This window comes from Solenopsis invicta, chromosome 9, assembly GCF_016802725.1.
Source record: "Solenopsis invicta isolate M01_SB chromosome 9, UNIL_Sinv_3.0, whole genome shotgun sequence".
Taxonomy (NCBI): Eukaryota; Metazoa; Arthropoda; class Insecta; order Hymenoptera; family Formicidae; genus Solenopsis; species Solenopsis invicta.
Window position 1 is genome coordinate 10150428 of NC_052672.1, and position 23936 is coordinate 10174363.

Below are 23936 nucleotides of genomic sequence, written 5' to 3' on the forward strand. Positions count from 1 at the left end.
ATATATATATATATAATATGAAAAATGTAAAACGCAAAAACATACGGTATGTAAGAGAAATATAACTTGTGCGTCAAATATCTCGTGTATTTTTCTGCTTCATCTTAGAATTATGTCTAGAACGTAAGCAAAAAATTATGCATATCAAAAGGTAATAACGTCTATTGAGCTAGCATAGTATGTCCGAATGTAATTTATGTAAAATTTATTTTTATTTTTTGCTTATTAATTGCCTTGTTTTTCTATTTTTTGTTTCAGCCAATTCACAAACAACATGGCTATATTAGCTCGAAATTAAAGCACAAAAGAAAAAAGTAGAGAATTAGATACAAATATGCATTTTTGCCTAGGGGGAAACTGAAAATAAAATAATTAATTAGCAGAAAAATATTAACTAATACTGTCGTTAATATCCATTTCTATTTCTAATGTAGATTAACTTTAACTATGATATTGGTTTAACTTATTTATACTTTTTTAATGCTAAGAATTTGTAAAAGATAAAGAGACATTATTTTCTCTAATTAATTATTCTATTTTCAATTTTTTTGATCTTATAAAATTCTAGCAAATTAAAAAATAAGATATTTTTCAAGACCATGTTGAAGAAACAGTTTGTTTATATTCATGTACGTAGGAGTGTATGTTTCTGTTTTGAAAATATACATGTATGTTTGTTAAAAAAAATTATTCAAAATTACATTGAAAACGTTACTAAATTTTGAATGTGTTCTTTTATAAAACTTTTTTAAAAGCAATAGCCATGATAAATCAAACATGACTTATTGAACCGAATTGAAATTTTAAAGCAATGTTTGTAATAATGTTTGGCATCAAATTACGATAGCTTTTTTTAATTCAAAACTTTTTTCTTAAATTACAACAAAAAGAAAAAAGAATTTTTTCAGAAAAATGTAATTTTCAAATTCAAATATGTACAGTTTTGTATAAAATAAAATTTAAGAAAATTTTCTTTAAGATCTACAAATGACAAGTGAAAAAAAAAATTATTTTTTAAGTGGTAACACACCACTGTAGAATTTTCAAAAAAATTGATTTTCTTTTTCTTTTGCTTAAATGATGCTTTAAGGTCTTAGAAATAAGGTACAAAAGGTCTAAAAGCAAAGAAGGATCTCTAAGTGTCATTTTTGGAAGTTTAAAGGATTGTACTTTAAAGCATCGTACTTCTTTATTAAACAATTTTCTGCAAAATTTTTGCCAAAATATAAATATTTTTTTTCAAACTTGTGTCATTATATATAAAAAAATTCTTTTTTAATTTCCGTACGTAGTTCGCTAACTAATGACATAAAGAATTTTAAAAAAATTGGTGTTTTGTTTTAAAGCAAAAATTAGAGCAGATTTTGGTGCGGCAGTAAGGCACCTTCCGAAACGAGTAGTTATTTTTGCCAAGTTTGTTACCGCCATTTTGTAATAAAAAAATGCAAAAAAAATTTTTTTAATACTTTAAAGTAAGTAGAATAGGGTGCTTAAAACGGATTGTGCGTTACCGTTTTTGTTTTCCCATAAAAATGATCAAAAATGAGTTTTTTTGGAGGCTTTACAGTGGTGTTACCTCTTAATTTCAGATAATTTATCGATTCTCAATTGTGGCTGATATGCTACTACTTTATAAGTTAAAGTTTCAAAATTATCAGAAATTATTATATTTATATAATATGTATTTATGAGAGTTATTAATGTTTGAGTACATTTTTCTGAGAACTACAAGTTGCAAGTGAATAATTATAAAGATTTTAATAAATTATTTAAATGCAAATTTGCATTATTGTCTGCAGAAATGCTTTAAGTACAATCATTACAACTGTTTTTTTTTCACTTACAATCAGGTAAGTAATTATACAAAACCCACGTGGTACTATCTTTGTATTGTTATTGAAAAATCTTCGTATTTTAAAAATTCAAGTGATAGCATCTTTAATTCTCATTGAAAAATTTTATTCTAACCCAAGTAGTATTTCCTTAAATATTGTGTAATTTAATTCAACCTAAATGCATTTTTCCAAAAAATCTTTTAAACAATCAAAGTACTATTTTTGTATTTTTATTAAAAAATCTTTCAATTTTAACCCAAGTGGTTGTATTTAATTTTAATAAGTTTCAATGGAATATTTAACATTTAATTTAAAAGATTAAAGAGGAAACGGTACAAAATGAGAAAATTTTATTAAAATAAAAAATTTTTTATGTACCAAAACATGGCGCTGCTAGATAGGAAAAGCAGAAAAGACATAAGAAATTCCACTTGGTTTGGAAGATTTTCAATGACAATACAGAGATAGTAGCAATTAGGTTTTGTACAGAAATTATTCAATTCTTCTCATTGCTTTTCCTATCTAGCAGCGCCATGTTTTTGTACATAAAAAATTTTTTATTTTAATAAAATTTTCTCATTTTGTACCGTTTCCTCTTTAATCTTTTAAATTAAATGTTAAATATTCCATTGAAACTTATTAAAATTAAATACAACCACTTGGGTTAAAATTGAAAGATTTTTTAATAAAAATACAAAAATAGTACTTTGATTGTTTAAAAGATTTTTTGGAAAAATGCATTTAGGTTGAATTAAATTACACAATATTTAAGGAAATACTACTTGGGTTAGAATAAAATTTTTCAATGAGAATTAAAGATGTTATCACTTGAATTTTTAAAATACGAAGATTTTTCAATAACAATACAAAGATAGTACCACGTGGGTTTTGTATAAAAATTGAAGATACTACCAGTTGGGTTAGAATAGGAATGTTTTTCAAAGAAATTACAAATACAAAATTACAAACGACTACTTTAATTTTGTAGAAAAAGTATATTCTCTTTATAATAGGTGCATTTTAAAAGATTTCACACATTTTCTTTTTAATAAACGTATATCATTTTTATTAAATTACACAATTTCAAAATAAGTTGCGCGCAACACACATAGGCGCTTTTTTTACCTTTTTTTTTGAAAAGGTAATTTTGTACTGATATCACGCGTTTTGTAGTATTAAGCAATATGTAATTTCTTTTTTTTTTTTCTGTAATAAGACACGATTTACACTGTTACTTAGGTTTTAGCGAATCAAATACATACCAATTGGGTTAGAATAGGAAAATTTTTCAATGAAAATATAAAGTACGAAGTAGTACTACTTGGATTTTATAAAATTAAATTAGCATAAAAAATTTTTTCTGTTAAAATACAAAAATAATATCATTTGGGTTTAGAAAAAAAATAAAGATAAAGTGCACGCACACGCATACTTGGTGCTTTTCTTTACCTTTTTTTTGAAAAGGTAATTTTATACTGATATCATGCGTTTTGCAGTGTCAAGCAATTTGTATTTTTTTTGTAATAAAAGTCATGATTTCAACTTGACAAAATTGTAAGAAAAAAAATGGAATAAAATGTAATATTGTAATTCACAAAGGTATATTAAAGTTCAAGATATTACGACATGGGCTGGCATAGTAAGTTTTTCAATTAACACAGAGTTAGTACCAGTTGCAGAAAAAAAAAAATGTTTTTAGGTGCGCGCACATACACATGATGCCTTTTCTTACCTTTTTTTTTGAAACGGTAATTTTGTACTGATTATTCTTAACCGGGCGGAAAACGGATTGAAGGATTGTTCGCACCGGAATTGCCGTGACGGAATGGTCAGTTGCGTTAGGTGACAACTACTATTCAGGTTAAATGAAGGTGCATGACATGATTGATTGAATATAGCTAATATAATATAATAGCGAACGCCTCTTTGTGTCGAAAATATGTACTGGACAAGAAAATCTTGGCGACGATGACGTTTCTTAAAAATTGAGATTTCGACTTTGCGTTGCGATATCTCCGTTCGTAGGGCACGGGGAGGAAAAATAAAAACCCTTTTATTATACAAGTCGGGGCCAAGCTATCGTTTGAGACTGCTCAGAACTTGATCGGTTCAGCCATTAGTGAGATCTGATAATCTCGCATGCTTGGAACTCGCTGACTCGCGTAAAAGAGGGTCGGTCTGCGACTCGCTTCTCCTACACAGGCGCGAGTCGCGACCGCGCCTCTAGATGTTATGTATGATATGTAAATATCTCGATTATCTTAGATGCCTTTTTTTTCCTCATGTTAACTATATAAAAGACATGCAAATTTGATTGCTTATTCAGTATCTCACGAGTTATTGTGAAAATAGAAGAAACGATGGCTCGGTTAAGCTGCATCGTAACAATCATCGGTATTGCACTAATGTGCGTTGTCGCGCAAGAAGACCTCTACTCCGATAAGTTCGACGGCATTGACGTTAAGAGTATCATTACGAACAATAGATTGCGTAATGAATATTATGATTGTTTTATGGGAATATCGCCATGCGTAACAGCCGATGCAAAGTTCTTTAAAGGTATTTCTATATAGAGTATTGCAACAAATAGAATTTTATGACAGATTCTTTAATTAATTAGGAAGCAAGTATTCTTCAATACATTAATCAATTATGTTTTATGTATAATATTAGTAGTTTTGTAATAAATAAATTTAAATTATACATAAATAAAAAATTTCTGACGAAAACAATAAAGCAAACGACTAAATAAATAATAATTTTTAGCTAATTTTGAGAAAATGAATTTTCATTCAAGAGATTTAAGTGTTTTATATTTTATTGTGCTAATATTTTAGAAATTTTTGGGTAGAAAATAATTAAATATTTTTAAAAATAAATGTTTTTGAAAGAAGTTATTATTCATATTTCTATTTAAAAATGGCAAATCAATTTTCAAACTATAATAAGTAAAGGACAAAAATAAATTTTTTGAAAAGTATTTATCACTTTCTTAAAAAAATTTCTGAAAATCTCATAGAAAAATTAACGTAATAAATTTAGAAAACCTACTTAATTAGAAAGATATACAATTTTAAAAAGTTGAAAATTGCAAAAATTAATATTAACATATTTCGAATTTTTTCTTAGGAAAAACTGACATTAAAATTTAATTAAAAATTATGTTACTCAAATATATCTTACACAATTAATATTAATAAACATTCTAAATGTGCAGAAGAAGTATTATATATTTTATTTGGAACCATTAATTTTTATGTCATTAACTTTTGAATAAATTTTTTTATTTCTGAAAATTACAACGAAAAAGATTTGAATTCTTATTCTTTGTAAAAGTTGTATATATCGGTAAGATATTTTTACTGTTTCAAACTTACTTTCTCAACATTTTATCTATATTTATTAATTATATAAATACACAAAAAAAGAGAAACAGTTAAAAATAAAAAGATAGTATATAAAATTTTAAGCTTCCTTAAATACAATGTATTTCAAGTTTTCTTGTTTTAATTTCAGATATTTTTTTCGATGCTCTCGGTAATAAATGTAAAAGATGTACTGAGAAACAAAAGGAATATATGAAGATTATACAGGATTGGTATACAACAAATAATCCTGATAAATGGCAAGCTGCCGTTGCAAAATCTGAGGATTTAAAAAAGAAGAACGCTCGTAAATAACGCTGCTACAAACGGACAAGAAAAACATGAAAATTACAGGATATATTAATTATTTATGTAGTTATTGAATCTTTTATATTCAACAACATCTCTTGGAGAAATAGAGGAAAATTTCGAATTGTTACATTTATTAGCTTAATTAATTCTTGTATTGTAATAATGTGTTGTTGAAATATATTATACAGAAATACAATAGGATTTGACTTTATTTTATAATAAAAATTTTAATCATTAATTTCTCCAGTACAAATTATGCTACTTATTTGAAATATAATTATTCGATAAATACGTATAAAAAAATTAACAAAACAATAATCTCATATTCTAACTTATATCTTTACGAAAATTCTATTCAGAAACAGATAAAGTAAGTAAACTGCAATTTTAATTTTATATTCTCATTCAAATTAAATATTGCAAACTTAATAAAAAAATTATGAAAAATGTTTATTTATAATTAATATCTCTAATAATAATATTTTTAACTTTACTTAAAAAATATAATAAGAGATTAAAAATGTAAATGAAAAATTTTTCCAAAGTTTAATATACCATCTTCTGAGATCTTGATATGCGATAGTTAGATTTAATTTTTTTTCAATAACAATAATTCTACAAAATAGTTATTTTCTATAACGTCTCTTTCCCGAAAATGTGAACAATAAGTACAATAATTAAGATGTAGTTATTAAATCTACTTGATTATGTGTTATTAAAGTATCGTCAATATAAAAATAAAATGTATAACATAATTATAAATATCTTAAAAGATTAGATTGATATCTACATTTTTTACATGCGGATTCTGCAGATCCTTTAAATCACGCTTACTGTCGCTTTCTAAGTGGCTCTGAATGCTCAACGCTACATCGTAGGACTCTATTCTTGGATTGTTCGTTTGACTGAATTTATCACTATTGGCTGCACTATTTGTTACAAATTTGTAGGACTCTTTGTAGAACCAAAAGTGGTGATCTCATAAATATCAGACGATTCACTTGCGGCGAACAATCTTGCTTAGATTTAGAATCCTTATTTTTGACCATTTCTAACGGCAGCACAATCTCCTCACCTGGTGACTTTTTTGCTTCATTCAAATCTGCGTTCGCGATGTAACATTCTTCTGTGTCAAAAAGTTTTAATTATCAATGCATGAAAGAGACAAATGAGACAACTTAAATAAGGTCAGTTTGAGAAAGAATTTGACAAAAACCACGCTCGAATGTACTTAAGTAATTTTCAACACCTCTTACTGTTACGCAGAGTTCAGTCTGACAGATTTTGCGTCCATGCTCCTCCTACAGCAGGCACATTCGGCACTTGGTATGGCCACAACTGTCATTCACGAGCCTCGAAAAGGATGCGTTTACAAGCTGTTCGCAACTTGAACACTTTTCGTCTGTCGCGGTACGTCTCCTCCAAATTCCATGAAAATTATGTTTTGTTGAAATGGGCAAACAAAAATCTATCATTAAAGACTATTGGAATCTAACTTGCTCATAGTTGGGGACGATTGTGAAGTTGGCCCCTCAAAAATTATTTTTTAAGTAACTTTTTTACTAGAAGTATGCAAACGAAAATATAAAGTGTGCATAAATGTGCAAACAATGAGCAATCGAATAAGTTAAAAAAAATTTATTTCTTTTTAATGTTGGGGGACTTACTTCACACGGGTTCATGTTTCCCTTCTTTGCACAATATATTTAGGACTTTTAATTCTCGCTTGTGTATACCTAAAAAAAAGATATGATTAATATATCACCAAGTGAGCCACACATGATAGAATAGTATAATTCCTAATGACAATGGACTTTGTTAATGAATACACAACAATCCAATCATGTAATTATGATTAACAGCCACTGAATGGATTTGTCCAACTCCAGTCTAAATCTTTGATTTGATGTGAAAGCAAAATTAAAATTACGTATAGTTTGACAATAAGGACATTACACTAATAATTAAAAAAAATAAGTTGCGTTACTCGTATTTTTTTTTCAATTGCTCTCCGAAGATAATTTGACAACAGCTAGCTATAAATATCACAGTTTGTTTACATGCCTTTTATATGTCATTTACGTGTTTAATTACATTTCACATACGTAATATATATTGCGAGTACATTTTTAACTTAACAGTAATTAACAACAGATAATACTTATTTGTTATTTATATATTTTGTTTTATCTTATTTCTTGTTTCTTTTAGAAATAGCAATTTTTTAGTTATATCGTTATTTAACAAATGAGCGATATATGATTTTTTTTTTCTTTTGGTTGCTAATTTTTTTATGTTCTGAACTAGTTCGATACATACAGCTTTATATCAAGCATACTTTACTATGTGTTTGTAGCATTTATATATTATATGTTTGTAATATTTAAAATAAGCAACAAAATATTTAAAGATGAATAAAAGTGCTTAAAGCAAGATGAACTTTTTAATTTAATAGAGATAGTAATTAACTTTTAAATAACTTTACTAATTTAACTTTTCTAAAACATAACGATTTATTTTCTGTGTGCATAGCTTCTGTACTTTTACAAAATTCTGAAAGAAATTAAGTTCTAATTTAATTAATTAAATAATCGATTTTTAGTAAATTTAGTAAACTTAAAAAGTTAATTTATTAATAAACGTGCATTTATATAAAATTAAAACAAAAAAGTTTAATTTTATATATGTATTTTATATCACAATTTATAACATTTATTATTTCCATTAATAATTAAAAAATAATTATTTATTACAATTAAGAAAGCTCGTAGGAAAATTTATATATAAACCATATTATATGAATTAGTTTTCGATTTCTCTAAAATTTCACAATAACAGGATTCTATAACTCTAACGAGTAGTATCGATACAGTTGTTAAGAATTACATAATCTCGTTATTGTCCCTACATCATTGTACTGCCGTTGTACAAATATTACATATGGTAAAAACGTTACAAAATGATAATGTAACGATACTGTTATTAATATCCATTTCTACCATTGTATATTTGTTTGTAATCTTGGTTTAACTAGTTTATATATTTTTTTTAACACTAAGAATTCGGAAAAGATAAAGAATGAATTAAACCAATCAAAGCTCATCTACCTTGACGGACACTAAGATTACAGACTTCCGCTATAGATAGATGGAACATTGAGAAGAATTAATATTCAACAACGTAACACGCAATGCGGAAAACCAAAGCATAAAGATCACGATCAGAATACCTACATACATACATACATACATACATACATACATACATACATACATACATACATACATACATACATACATACATACATACATACATACATACATACATACATACATACATACATACATACATACATACATACATACATACATACATACATACATACATACATACATACATACATACATACATATATATATATATATATATATATATATATATATGTACGTATGTATAATATGAAGAATGTAAAACGCAAAAGCATACGATATAAAATAAATATAACTCGTGCGTCAAATATCTCGTATATTTCTCTGCTGTCTTAGAATTATGTCTAGACCGTGAGCAAAAAATTATGCATATAAAAAGGTAATAATGTCTATTGAGCTAGCATAGTATGTCCGAATGTAATTTATGTAAAATTCGTTTTTATTTTTTGCTTGTTAATTGCTTTGTCGTTTTATTTTTTGCTTCAGCCAATTCACAAACAACATGGCTATATTAGTTCAAAATTAAAGCACACAAGAAAAAAGTAGAAAATTAGATACAAATATACATTTTTGCCTAGGGTAAAACTGTCGAAAATAAAATAATTAATTAGCAAAAAAATAAATTTTTTTTTTCAAACTTGTGTCATTATATATAAAAAAAATTATTTTTTAATTTCCGTACGTAGTTCGCTAACTAATGACATAAAGAATTTTTAAAAAATTGGTGTTTTGTTCTAAAGCAAAAATTGGTACAGATTTTGATGCGGCAGTAAGGCATCTTCCGAAACGAGTAGTTATTTTTACCAAGCTTTGTCGCCGCCGTTTTGTAATAAAAAAATGCAAAAAAAATTTTTTTAATACTTTAAAGTAAGTAGAATAGGGTGCTTAAAACGGATGTGCGTTACCGTTTTTGTTTTCCCATAAAAATGATCAAAAATGAGTTTTTTTGGAGGCTTTACAGTGGTGTTACCTCTTAATTTCAGATAATTTATCGATTCTCAATTGTGGCTGATATGCTACTACTTTATAAGTTAAAGTTTCAAAATTATCAGAAATTATTATATTTATATAATATGTATTTATGAGAGTTATTAATGTTTGAGTACATTTTTCTGAGAACTACAAGTTGCAAGTGAATAATTATAAAGATTTTAATAAATTATTCAAATGCAAATTTGCATTATTGCCTGCAGAAATGATTTAAGTACATTAACTACAACTGTTTGTTTTTTCACTTACACTCAGGTAAGTAAATGTTATGTATGATATGTAAATATCTAAATGATCTTAGATGCCATTTTTTTCTTCATGTTAACTATATAAAAGACATGCAAATTTGATTGCTCATTCAGTATCTCACGAGTTACTGTAAAAATAGAAGAAACGATGGCTCGGTTAAGCTGCATCATAACAATCATCGGTATTGCACTAATGTGCGTTGCCACGCAAGAAGACCTCTACTCCGATAAGTTCGACGGCGTTGACGTTCCGGGTATCATTACGAACGATAGATTGCGTCGTGAATATTACAATTGTTTTATGGGAACATCGTCGTGCGTAACAGCCGATGCAAAGTTCTTTAAAGGTATTTTTATACAGAGTGTTGCAACAAATAGAATTTTATGACACATTCTTTAATTAATTAGGAAGCAAGTTCATTTTTCAGTATATACATTAGTCAATTATTTTTTATGTATAATATTAGCAGTTTTGTAATAATTAAATTTAAATTATGCATAAATAAAAAATTTTTGACGAAAACAATAAAGAAAAGGACTAAATAAATAATAATTTTTAGCTAATTTTGAGAAAATAAATTTTTATTTAACTTAATTTTGATTAAACCTACTTAATTAGAAAGATATACAATTTTAAAAATTTAAAAATTGCAAAAGTTGTAGTATTAACATATTTCAAATTTTTTCCAAAGAAAAACTGGCATTAAAATTTAATTAAAGATTATGTTACTCAAATATATCTTACACAATTAATATTAATAAACATTCTAAATGTGTAGAAGAAATATTATATATTTTATTTGGAACCATTAATTTTTATGTTATTAACTTTTGAATAAATTTTCTAATTTCTGAAAATTATAACGAAAAAGATTTGTATTCTTATTCTTTGTAAAAATCGCATATATCGGTAAGATATTTTTACTGTTTCAAACTTACTTTCCCAACATTTCATCTATATTTATTAATTATATGAATGCACAAAAAGAGAGAGACGGATAAAAATAAAAAGACAGAACATAAAATTTTAAACTTTCTTAAATACAATGTATTTCAAGTTTTCTTGTTTTAATTTCAGAGATTTTTTTCGATGCTCTCGGTAGTAAATGTAAAAGATGTACTGAGAAACAAAAGGAGAATATGAATTTTATAGTGGATTGGTATACAACAAATAAACCTGATGAATGGCAAACTCTTGTCGCAAAATCTATTGAGGATTTAAAAAAGAAGAACGCTCGTAAATAACTCTGCTACAAACCCGGACAAGAAAAACATGAAAACAACAGGAAATATTAATTATCTAATGTAATTATTGAATCTTTTATATTCAACAACATCTCTTTGAGAAATAGAGGAATATTTCGAGATGTGATAATTGTTAGCTTAATCAATTTTTGTATTGCAATATTGTGGTGTTGAAATACATTATACAGAAGTATAATACAATTTGACTTTAATTCGTAAAAATTTTAACCATTAATTTCTCCAGTACAAATTATGCTACTTATTTGAAATATTTTTATTTAATAAATACATATAAAATAATTAACAAAACAACAGTCTCATATTCTAACTTATATCTTTACGAAAATTTTATTCAGAAACAAAAAAAGTAAGTAAACTACAATTTTAATTTTATACTCTCAATCAAATTAAATTTTGCAAATTTAATAAGAAACTTATGAAAAATGTTTATTTATAATTAATATCTATAATAACAATATTTATAATTTTACTTAAAAAATTTAATAAGTAATTAACAAAAAGAGGTGAGAAATTTTTTCAATGTTTAATACACCATCTTCTGAGATCTTTATATGCAATAATTAGAATTCATATTTTGTCAATAATAATAATTCTACAAAATAATTATTTTCTATAACGTCTGTTTCCTGAAAATGTAAGTACAATAATTAATATGTACAGTCGTTTAAGTTATCTCGTGTCTGCGATATTTACTGATTGGGAAAGAATTGCTTATTTTTTTCAGAGATTGTAAATAGCATTAATGTCGTTAGTGTTTTATTATAATACTCAGCTGTTTCTCAAAATTTGCAATATTTTGGCACGTATAACGCAATTTCTTAAGGGGTGAATTTTTAAAATTTGAAGAAAGTGATTTAATTGATTTTACATATAATAAGATTGGTATTACCTAATATATAGCTCAATACATACAAGTTTTTATCAAGCATACTTTACTATGTGTTTGCAGCATTTATATATTATATGTTTGTAATATTTAAAGTAAGCAACAAAATATTTAAAGATAAATAAAAGTGCTCAAAGCAAGACAAATTTTTAATTTAATAGAGATAGTAATTGACTTTTAAATAACTTTACTAATTTAACTTTTCTAAAACATAACAATTTACTTTCTGTGTGCATAACTTCTGTATTTTTACAAAATTCTGAAAAAAAATTAAATTCTAATTTAAATAAATAAATATCGATTAAAAAAAATTTAGTTAATTTAAAAAATATGTTTAATGTATTAATAAACGTGCATTTATATAAAATTAAAACAAAAGGTTTAATTTTATATATGTATTTTATATCACAATCCGTAATATTTATTATTTCCATTAATAATTAAAAAAATAAATTACTTATCATTTATTACAAATATTAAGAAAACTCGAAAGAAAAATTATACGTAAACCATATTATATGAATTAGTTTTTGATTTTGCTAAAATTTCACAATAGCAGGATTCTGTAACTCTAACGAGTAGTGTATCGATACAGTTGTTAAGAATTACATAATTCCGTTACTGTCGCTATATCATTGTACCGCCGTTGTACAAATACTACATATGGTAAAAAACGATACGATATGATAATGTAACGATACTGTTATTAATGTCCATTTCTATAATTGTATATTTGTTTGTAATCTCGGTTTAATTAGGTCATACATATTTTTTCAACATTAAGAACTCGAAAAAGATAAAGAGTGAATTAAACCAAAGCTAATCTTGACGGACATTAAGATTACAGACTTTCGTTATAGATAGATGGAGCATTGAGAAGAATTAATATTCAACAACGTAACACGCAATGCGAAAAACCAAAGCATAATAATTACGATCAGAATACATATATAAGGTGATTATTAATAGTTGTACCCACTTTTTACCAGAGAAGTATAATTTGCTGTCGCATATATATTTTTAATATATTATTATTAGAAATTACAAATGCGTCGGTAAATCACGCTCCTAGGCTTAAAAGTGGATACACCCAATAATAATTATCCCGGATGTGCAGAATGCAAAACGCAAAAACATGCGACATATAAGACAAACATAACTCACACATCGAATATCTTGTGTATTTCTCAGCTTTATCTTAAAATTATTTCTAGAACGTGAGCAAAAAATTATACAAATAAAAAGGTAATAACGTCTATTAGTCTCATATAGTATGACCAAATCTAATTTATATAAAATTAATTGATACTTTTTGCTCCTTAATTGTTCTGTTTTTTTATTTTTTTTCTTCAGCTGATTTGCAAAGAAACATTGCTGTATCAGCTTAAAATTAAAGCACAGAAAAAATAAGTAGAAAATTAAAAAATATGCATTTTTTCCTAGATTAAAAACATCGAGAATAAAATAATTAACTAGCAAAAAAATAGTTACTCATACAGTCGTTAGAATCTATTTTTATTTCTAATTTAGATTAACTTTGTCTATGATGTCGGTTTAACTTTACACTTTTTAATACTAAGAATTTGAAAAAGATAAAGAGACATTATTTTCTCTAATTAATTATTCTATTCCCAATTTTTTAAATCTTATAAAATCTTAGCAAATTGAAAAATAGGGTATTTTTCAACATCATGTTAAAGAAACAGTTTTATTTATATACATATATGTGTGAGTGTTTCTGTTTTAAAAATATATATGTATGTTTGTTAAAAAAAGAATCATTCAAAATTACATTAAAAACATTATTAAATTTTGAATGCATTCTTTTATAAAACATTTTTAAAAGCGATAGCCATGATAAATCAAACGTGACTTATTGAACCAAATCAAAATTTTAAAGCAATATTTGTAATAATATTTGGCATCAAATTACAACAGCTTTTTCAATTAAAAATTTTTTTCTTAAATTACAACATAATAAAGAAAAAATTTTTTGGGAAAAATACAATTTTTAAATTCAAATATGAGCAGCTTCGTAAAAAATAAAATTTATGAAAATTTTATTTAGGATCTGAAAATGACAAGTGTAAAAAGAAATTGTTTCTTAATTCAAATAATTTATCGATTTTCAATTGTGGCTAAAATGCTAAACTACTTTATAAGTTCATGTTTTGAAATAATCAGATATTATTATGTTTATATAATATGTATTTATGAGAGGAATTAATACCTGAACATTTTTCTGGGAACTGCAAGTTGTAATTGCATAATTATAAGAATTTTAATAATTGCAAAACATTATTTCCTGTAAAAATGATTTAAGTACAATAATCACAACTGTTTTGTTTTTTTATTTGCAATTAAGTTAGCGAAATGTTATGTATGATACGTTAATGTCTAGATTAGTCATTACCTTAGACATTGCCATTTTTTTCTTTATGCCAACTATATAAAAGACACACACAAATTTGATCATTTAGTATCTCACGAGTTACTGTGAAAATAAGAGAAACGATGGCTCGGTTAAGCTGCATCGTAACAATCATCGGTATTACACTGATGTGCGTTATCGCACAAGAAGACCTCTACACCGATAAGTTCGACAACGTTGACGTTCCGGGTATCATTGCGAACGATAAATTGCGTAATGAATATTATGGTTGTTTTATGGGATCGTCGCCATGCATAACAGCCGATGCGAAGTTCCTTAAAGGTATTTCTATATAGAGCATTGTAACAAATATAATTTTATGACAGATTCTTTAATTAATTAGGAAGCAAGTATTCTTCAATAAATTAATCAATTTTTTTTATGTATCAGTAGTTTTGTAATAATTAAATTTGAATTATACATAAATAAGAAACTTCTGACAAAAACAATAAAGAAAACGACTAAATAAATAATAATTCTTAGCTAATTTTGAGAAAATAAATTTTCATTCAAAAAACACATGTTTTCTGTATTTTATTGTGTTAACAATTTAAAAATTTGAGGGGAGGAAATGATTAAATACTTTTGAACTTAAATATTTTTTAAATAAATTATTATTCATATTTCTATTTAAAAATGGGAAATCACTTTTCAAACAATAATAAATAAAAGACAAAAAGAAATTTTTTGAAAAGTATTTATCACTTTCCCAAAAAATTCCTGAAAATCTCGTAAAAAAATTAGTGCGATAAATTAAAAAACCTATTTAATTAGAAAGATATAATATACAGTTAACAAAATTTGAAAATTTTAAACGTTGTAATATTAACATATTTTAAATTTTTTTTAAAGAAAAACTGACATTTAAATTTAATTAAAGATTATGTCACTCAAATGTATCTTACACAATTACTATTAATAGACATTCTAAATGTGCAAGAAATATTATATATTTTATTTGGAACAATCAGAAATTTTTATGTCATTGAATTTTGAATAAATTTTTAAATTTCTGAAAATTTTAACAAAAAAAGATTTTTATTCTTATTTTTTGTAAAAATCGCATATATATCGGTAAGATATTTTTACTTACTTTCCCAACATTTTATCTATATTTATTAATTATGCACAAAAAAAGAGAAAGAGAGAGAGAGAAAGAGAGATAAAAATATAAAGAAAGAATATAAAATTTTAAATTACAAATATGTTATTGGACCGATAGTGTAACAACACAGTAATAGTAAGAAAGCCTTCATCAGTCGTAGCTAGGTCTTAGTGCTTTTTATTTTTATTTATGTGATTTTATATACTTCTCCGAACTCAACCAGAATGTGCGCCGAATTAATTTTCGGTCATAACACAGCATGTCGAGTAAGAATTAGTAATATCACTATTTATATTAAATTAATTAATTAAATATAATACTTGACGCTGATTTGCATGTATATACTCATTCCCCCCTGAAAAAACTGTAAGAAATTAAAAATTTTAAGTTTCTTTAAATACAATATATTTCAAATTTTCTTGTTTTAATTTCAGAGGTTTTTAGCGATGCTCTAAATAATAACTGTAAAAGATGTACTGAGAAACAGAAGGAACATATGGATTATATAGTGGATTGGTATACAAAAAATAAACCTGATGAATGGCAAGCTATCGTCGTAAAATCTATTGAGGATTTAAAAAAGAAGAACGCTCGTAAATAACGTTACTACAAACGGACAAGAAAAATATGAAAACAACAGGAAATATTAATTATCTATGAAATTATTGAATCTTTTATATTCAACAACATCTCTTGGAGAAATAGAAGAAAATTTCGAGATGTTATAATTATTAGCTTAATTAATTCTTGTATTGTAATAATGTGCTGTTGAAATACATTATATAGAAATATAATAGAATTTGACTTTATTTCGTAAAAATTTTAACCATGAATTTCTCCAGTACAAATTATACTACTTATTTGAAATATTCTTATTCAATAAATACATATAAAAAAAATTAACAAAACAATATGCTCATATTCTAACTTATATCTTTATGAAAATTCTATGTAGAAACAAAAAAGTAAGTAAATTGCAATTTTAATTTTATACTCTCAATCAAATTAAATATTGCAAATTTAATGAGAAAATTGTGAAAAATGTTTATTTAAAATTAATATCTATAATAATAATATTTATAACTTTACTTAAAAAATATAATAAGTGATAAAAAAAGCAAATATGAAAATTTTCCTATGTTTAATATACCATCTTCTGAGACTTTGATACGCAATAATTAGATTTAATTTTTTTCTATAATAATAATTCTACAAAATAGTTATTTTCTATAATATCTGTTTTGTGGCAATGTACTAAGTACAATAATTGAGATATAGTAATTAAATCTGCTTGATTATATGTTATTAAAGTATCGTACAATGCACGCATACATTTGTGTAACACTTTATTATAATTATATAACAGTATGTAATAAGAAGTTTATTACATTAATTACATATTTGCATTTTTTATTTACTTCATTTTTTATTTAATTTATGTTCTTAAGTAGGTGTGCGTATATTGCTAAGTTTCGTATTTAAAAAAAATCAATTAATTCTTAGAAACTAAATTCCATTAGAAATGGTCCAAAAATAACTAATTAACAAATAGTTCATTGCGTAATATTATTATTTGTATGAAATATTCTATTTCAATTACATTAATTTAGTATGATATACATTTTATAAATGATTTAAAGCAAAATTTCCTAAATTTACGTGGATTGCAATCTATTTTTTAATTTGGCAAATATTCATCTCGTTTATGAATTATAAAAAAGTCGATGAAGGAGAATTGATTGATTATTTAATCATATCGTTTTAATCCTCCTACTTTTTTATTTTTTATTGAATATAATTTTATAAATCTATTTCTCAAAAAAATAAATGTTTGAAAATTGTGTTAATTTTTTATTTTTATTGATAATATCATACTCTTGCTATCGCAACATTTTCATATATTAAGAGTTTAATAATTGTTTATTTTAATTCAAAATATGATTTCAATCCCTATAGCTGACAAAATTTTCACGATTCTATAAAAAATCAGTTCGCAATCCACTGATAGCTCCGCGATCTATACTTTGGAAATCACTAATTTAAAATTTTTTTATATTTTTTTATTTATGTTTAATATCTACGAAATTATGATTTTTTTATTTACTGTAAATATTAATAAACACATGCAATTAACAATATTAGTGATGATAATGCTAAAACCAATGTACCTTGAGAACAAAATTATCTCAAAACAAAAAAATTTTAATATAAAAAATATCCTACTTGATGAATAATAGCTTACTTTCTTGCCATTATGTTCAAAATTTTTTAATTAAAATATTTATATAAATAAAATAAAATTATTTTTATTTAAGTAATTTTTCCTTGCAGTTCTAGAAAATACTACTGTTAAATTATTTTTATATTTAAGATAATCAAATTTTTTAATTTAAGAAAAAATTTAATTTAGTTTACAATAAAATTTACGATCTCTCTGGCGGAATGAGAGACATAAATCACACTTCATAGCGATATATTATGTAATGCTGTATTTTTTACTTACTTCTTATGGTTTCACCAACGTTGTTTTTTCCGCACATTTTTTATAGTTTTCTTTTGTTTAGTTATGTTGCACTCAGAAACTGCATTTGAGTGTCGGTTTTTATGTCTATATAGCGATTGCGCGAAGCCATTGCTTGGCGCAATTCTGCGAAGTTTTCGGAATATGTTTAGGTATTCTGGTTTTCTAGTTTGCCTTGTGTTGCAATTGTTGAAAAAATACTTTGCATTCAATTTTGTTTCCGGGGCATGATAACCTGATTCCAGTACACTATGTGATCGCTAGGCTGTAACAGTAATATCTCCTTTTAATTATATGTATATAATTGAACAATTGTCATATGTATATTTATATATAATTGTCATTTTTTAATCCCATTTTCTATGAAATATTACTTTTTTTATTATTCTTATTTAATCAATCAAAATTTCTTCTGAAACGAAAAACAAAAATAAATTAAAAAATATATGAAGTGTGTAATAATACACATATTCACATAATATAATACATAGCATATAAAATGTCTTAAATATGTTATAGAGTATATAACAGTTTTTTTTTTTAAATAAAACAAATTAAATGAGTTTTAGTGAAAGTAAAATTTAAAATCGTGTAAAAAAGAAAATTTTTTTATGATAAATTTGCTGATATCAGTATATTTTTCATATCAGAGCCTAAAGTATAGTGTCATGCACACGCGTAATCTCTGATTTAATATATAAAAAATATACTGCTACCGTATTTTCCGGAAAAAATTTTAAACAATTTTCTTTTCTACATAATTTTTAAATAATTAAACTATTTTTAAATTTTCTATTATTTATGCTCTATAATAATATAATTAAAATAATAATATATAATAATTAAAATTTAAGCAATTTTAGTTATTAAAAATTAGATATAGAATTTGGTTTTATTAGTACCTACTTCAAATTAGATATTAATTTGTATCCGAAAGGTGATGTGAAAAACTATGGTCTAAATTTCAATTAGTGTCAATTATATTATTGCAGAACATAAGTAACAGAAAATTTAGTTTAATTACTTATAAAAATAAAAATTATGTAATTTTTTGTAAACGAAAAGCAGAAAGGTCACAATATCGCAGTTTAAAATTTCGAGAATCGCAGGTATCGACCTGAGGCGGCGAACCAATCGGCATTCAGCCTCCAGCCGCGATCCTATCGCCATTTTATCACACCCGCATTCGCACCACTGGGGTGCGTTTAGAATGAACGTCCGGGTGCGCCCAGATGTCGTTTTATCTTTGTTGTTTACCGAATGTTAAACAAAGATAGAATAACCGTCTGGGCGCACCTTTCATTCTGAACGCAGCCTTGCCGTGAACTGCACCTTTCACGTTGAGATGCAGAGGGCGCACGTTGCAACTTGCATTGCAATTTATGAGGCAAGATGTGGAGTTCTAACGAGAGAGAGATGCGGCCAGAATGATCGCGTTTCATTCCTGGGTTCTTTATTAAAAAAAGCTCTAATTAATGAATCTTTCTTTCTCTTCTGTCCCTTTTCTTTTAATCAGAGTCGTCAATTTGGAAAAGGAAATTTATCTGCGCTCGCTTGCGCCCACTCGAGAAGATCCACAAGCGAGTTTCTCATCCGACAGCTTTGCATCTCTTTCTCTCGCTCCCTCTCTCTTTCTCTCTCGCTTCTACTCGCCGATCTATTGCGCGCGTTCGATCAGCAAAGGTCCAGTCCTCCTTCCGCCCCTCCTTCCTTCAGCTGCTGCGGTACAAAGTCTGGATCGTCAAAATTTCATTGCTCGGTTTGCATGAAGCGCACGTCACGATAGCGCAAGGTGCATCACAACAAGGACGAGCCAACCGCGAACGGCGAAGAAGTACCAAGGTAATCCTATTGATCATTGTTTTTACGTGATCGCAAGAGAGAACAACTGCAACAAAATTGGCTGAGTAACGCCAAACTTCACATTCGAGTGTTCCTTTTTACAATCGTGCGTTTACTTCGAGTAGTTCGATTGCTGAATCGTAACCATCTTCATACTGAACGATTCATTCTGCATAAATGCAAGGCCGAAATCTTCGCGATTATCTATTTAGGCTTTATGCGTATAATACATTGAACTCACTTTTGTACACAGCTTTCTAAAACTTTTTTCGTTACATTTTGTACACATAAAATGCTTATGCACCAGATAAAAAATATAACTTTTTATATTTCTACTTTCTCTAAATGTTTCTTAAGTGTCAACTCGATATATGCTCAACATTTAATGTTGATAATGTGACGTCTCCAGAGAGTATATAAGATAGTAAACTATTCTCCTTTTACTCAGGAATCCAATAGATATGGCATTTCGTGAATTAGTGGAAGGGGACTGTGGAGGTTCCAACTCTCTGATACGTCTCACGTCGCATTACGTGCAAGATCATGGCCTCAAAGATGAAGGAATTCGTCGACCGTTTACTTCGTCAGAATCTTTCCAAACACCGGACGCAGATCAGTTGGCCCAACAGTTCTTGGAGGAACCTGCTTGTCCACAGACATTTCGAATGGACAATTTATTGCAGGAGATGAGGGAAATTGATCAGAGTATTCACATCCCAAAAACTGGACCTGAATTTCTAAAGGAATTGCAGAATGACTTGGACAAAGCATGGAAGAGTCCTTATGTAACACATACCGAACCTTTAAATGTAATTTCACAATCATTATTTTATAATTATACTGTATAATTACACTTGTTTCTAGCCTTACAAAGTATTTAATTGTTGCAAATGAGTTGTAGGACCATCAAGTGAACGAGATATGGAATGCATGTGTACCTACTCAAGAGGAAGGTGTGCATTTAGACAGGAATCATGAACTTGGGTTGGATCCAAAATGGGCAGAAGATTTTCTAGAATGTAATACCGATTCCATACAGAACAATGCTAAAAGTAATATTGCTCAATCCGTAGAAGATGAAGATCCAAATTTTACATATTCAAAGTTTATGAAATTTATGGAACGAGAAGGTGACATTCCAATAGAAAGTAACCAAACGACGATCAACTTAAATAGTGATGAGGAATGGATAGAACAATTTATAGAAAATAATGATAATCTCTTGAACAGTAACAATAAAGAAGAAGTCTTGAATAAAGTAGAAGAGGAATTGGAAGCTGCGGGTTCATGGATAAGAGAATTTGAAAAGGAAAATCCTCCTGCAGGTAATGTTTCTAATTTTTTTTTTAAATAACTACATTTATCTTTAAATACAATATATGATTATTAACTGGAGAATGACTGGCATTTTAGAAGGCAATATGGAGTCATTGTGGAAGCGATTTCAAGACGAATGGGATAAGATTTCTGCAAATGAAGTTTCCTCTGCACACCCGTGGGTATCAGAATTCGATACATATTATGATCCATTTAATAAGGAATATGATTTTTCTGAGACAAATCCTATGAAAGATTTGCCAAATGCCTTGGAAGAAGGCAAGAGACGATTAGAAGCAGGAGATTTACCAAGTGCTGTACTCTGTTTTGAAGCTGCCGCCCAACAGGATGAAAATAACATCGAAGCCTGGTTACTCCTTGGCAAAACACAAGCTGAAAATGAGCAAGACCCTTCGGCCATTTCTGCTTTAAATCGTTGTCTATGCTTGGATCCGTCAAATAGCGTTGCTCTCATGGCGTTAGCAGCTTCTTATGCAAATGAATCTTATCAAAAGCAAGCCTGCCTAACATTAAAGGAATGGTTACTAAAGAATGAAAAATATAAACATCTTGCACAAGGTCCAGAATCTAATCTGAAAAAAGATGAACATCCAAATTTCAGCGTATCTACTTTATTATATGAGTAAGTAAAGATAATTTTTGATAGTAGACAATTTTTTATACATGTCGTTTCGTTGTAGCAAGGTATACGATGAAGTTAAAGATCTGTATATTCAAGCCGCGAGGATGAATCCTCATGATGAAATTGATGCAGATGTACAGTGTGGATTAGGTATATTATTTAATTTATCGAACGATTATAACAAAGCTGTGGATTGTTTCCAAGCAGCATTGCAAGTGCGTCCTGATGTAAGTGTACTCTATTTCTGTTGTAATTAAACCAATACACATTTAACTAATATGTGGAAACATCTTCTCGAAAGGATTCCAGATTGTGGAATAGATTGGGTGCCACTTTAGCTAATGGTCAGCGATCGGCGGAAGCTGTAAACGCGTATCATCGTGCCTTAGAATTATCGCCTGGATTTATTAGAGCACGTTACAATCTAGGCATTTCTTGTGTTAATCTTGCAGCGTATAAGTAAGTATAGCCTTCTTTCGAGTATATAATTCTCGAGTAACAAGAAAAATAATAGTAATAAAACTTATGTTAAAACTATTACATTATACAGAGAGGCAGGCGAGCATCTTTTAACAGCGTTGAATCAACAAGCTGCAGGAAGAGGCCCACAGGCTAGCAGTGTACCGCCTAAAGCAATGTCGAATACAATATGGTCTACGTTAAGATTAGTTATATCATTGATGCATAAATATGAGTTAATGGAAGCCATAGAAAACAGGTAATATTTAATGCGATATTTTATAGCTAATACAAATTAATCTACAAATATTTTATAATAGTTATTCACATATTTAAAACATTCATAATGTATTTTAGAGATTTGCCAAGGTTAAACAAGGAATTTGAAATAATGTAAACGGGCGCAAGTGCATTCAAGGTTCATACAATGGTTCATTTTTACATGGATTGTTCAGGAATATATTTGGGATTACATAGGTAATCAACAAAAAAATATTAGAATGTTTTTTTTCGATATATTCTATTTAAGCTATTTAAGCATTTAAGGTCATCATATGCACAAAAATTTTAGTTGTAAATGTTAGGCTATAAATATATAAATATATTAATTAATTATAATTCAGCATTTTAAAATGTAATACCGCAATTTTTATTATGATTAGTCGATTTGTTTACAATCTTACGGTTATAAAATATGAAATATAAAATATAAAATTATTCTTTTTGCAATAAGTTTTTTACAATTTTTTGTGATGCTTGTAGTATCATTGTTAAATCTGACGATCAAATTAAATTTATATATTATAGATATATTATTTCTAGCTTCAGTTTATGATTGCATTTAAGTCCGACATGTCGATATGCAAAACTGAAAATTGTATTTAACAATTGATATAAAAATATTGTTGAGCATCAAGATCAATTTCAATAAAAAAATAGCATTTCTTGTTATTTCTTTTTCTTTAAAAAGTTTACTAAAATTTTTTTATGTGTGATGGCCTTTTCAAAATTAAATTCTAGAATATTTTAGAACAGGGTTTCTCCCAAATCTGTATGGATCACGATCTATTATTGGGAATCCCTATTTTAGACAAATGCGGAAAATGTATATACTGAGAGATAACGTTTAAGATATTGTTGAATTATTGCATTTTATTGTATTGATTCTTCAATTTTGATATCCTGTATATAAGAATATATATAAGAAATATAAAACTGGGACGAATAGCTCATTTATTATTAACACTACAAATAATTATGAATAATAATTGAATAGTATTTTAAGGCAATTTATTATACTGCTATAAAAATTGTCAAAATATCTTACATTCTTAATATCTATTTTTGTTTTTATACAAAGTAAATATAAATAAATATTTTAAATATATTGCGCGCGAAACTTTTAAAATATTGTATCATATTTATCTCTTTTAAAAATATTTTAATTACTCAAATTTGAATCTTACTATACTATTTTTAGAATTTGTACTTATTACAAATTTTATTG

At 26.7% G+C, this 23936-nt stretch overlaps 3 protein-coding genes and 1 long non-coding RNA gene across 6 annotated transcripts; 3 read left to right on the top strand and 1 right to left on the bottom strand.

The window, feature by feature from the left end:
- The first annotated feature begins 4138 nt into the window (after window positions 1–4138).
- LOC105196153 (putative odorant-binding protein A10) lies at window positions 4139–5959 on the top strand. The gene is made up of 2 exons (XM_011161922.3): window positions 4139–4394; window positions 5352–5959. Exons 1-2 carry the CDS (start codon window positions 4196–4198, stop codon window positions 5513–5515), a joined length of 363 nt encoding a protein of 120 aa, XP_011160224.1. The 5' UTR covers window positions 4139–4195; the 3' UTR covers window positions 5516–5959.
- A 122-nt stretch (window positions 5960–6081) lies between these two features.
- On the bottom strand, window positions 6082–18554 carry LOC113004260. The gene is made up of 4 exons (XR_003268936.2): window positions 18151–18554; window positions 7180–7248; window positions 6762–6931; window positions 6082–6638 (listed from the first exon to the last, which is right to left on the bottom strand). It is a non-coding gene; the product is annotated as an uncharacterized LOC113004260 (long non-coding RNA).
- Window positions 10049–16446, top strand: LOC105196155 (ejaculatory bulb-specific protein 3). 2 transcript variants are annotated; one of them, XR_005575622.1, is made up of 3 exons: window positions 10049–10306; window positions 11038–11264; window positions 16082–16168. XR_005575622.1 is itself a non-coding variant. In XM_011161924.3 (2 exons), the coding sequence occupies exons 1-2, from the start codon at window positions 14626–14628 to the stop codon at window positions 16246–16248; spliced, it is 366 nt and encodes a 121-aa protein (XP_011160226.1). In that variant the 5' UTR covers window positions 14559–14625; the 3' UTR covers window positions 16249–16446. The 2 variants fall into 2 exon arrangements, 1 of the variants encoding a protein (XP_011160226.1); XM_011161924.3 differs by lacking the exons at window positions 10049–10306; window positions 11038–11264 and adding an exon at window positions 14559–14824 and having other exon boundaries at window positions 16082–16446.
- Window positions 18555–19563: 1009 nt separating the features above from the next.
- LOC105196152 (peroxisomal targeting signal 1 receptor) lies at window positions 19564–23816 on the top strand. 2 transcript variants are annotated; one of them, XM_011161919.3, is made up of 8 exons: window positions 19564–20010; window positions 20459–20819; window positions 20912–21335; window positions 21424–21970; window positions 22029–22197; window positions 22272–22429; window positions 22521–22688; window positions 22787–23816. In XM_011161919.3, exons 2-8 carry the CDS (start codon window positions 20472–20474, stop codon window positions 22824–22826), a joined length of 1854 nt encoding a protein of 617 aa, XP_011160221.1. In that variant the 5' UTR covers window positions 19564–20010; window positions 20459–20471; the 3' UTR covers window positions 22827–23816. The 2 variants fall into 2 exon arrangements, with proteins under 2 accessions (XP_011160221.1, XP_011160222.1); XM_011161920.3 differs by having other exon boundaries at window positions 20009–20116.
- The last annotated feature ends 120 nt before the right edge of the window (window positions 23817–23936 follow it).

Excerpts from the sequence above, each read along its gene's own strand:
- LOC105196153 (XM_011161922.3), top strand. The coding sequence starts at position 4,196 with ATGGCTCGGTTAAGCTGCATCGTAACAATCATCGGTATTGCACTAATG. Across the intron at positions 4,395-5,351 it reads CGATGCAAAGTTCTTTAAAG|ATATTTTTTTCGATGCTCTC; the intron begins GTATTTCTATAT and ends TTTTAATTTCAG.
- LOC105196155 (XM_011161924.3), top strand. The coding sequence starts at position 14,626 with ATGGCTCGGTTAAGCTGCATCGTAACAATCATCGGTATTACACTGATG. Across the intron at positions 14,825-16,081 it reads CGATGCGAAGTTCCTTAAAG|AGGTTTTTAGCGATGCTCTA; the intron begins GTATTTCTATAT and ends TTTTAATTTCAG.
- LOC105196152 (XM_011161919.3), top strand. The coding sequence starts at position 20,472 with ATGGCATTTCGTGAATTAGTGGAAGGGGACTGTGGAGGTTCCAACTCT. Across the intron at positions 22,198-22,271 it reads CATTGCAAGTGCGTCCTGAT|GATTCCAGATTGTGGAATAG; the intron begins GTAAGTGTACTC and ends TCTTCTCGAAAG. Across the intron at positions 22,430-22,520 it reads GTTAATCTTGCAGCGTATAA|AGAGGCAGGCGAGCATCTTT; the intron begins GTAAGTATAGCC and ends TACATTATACAG.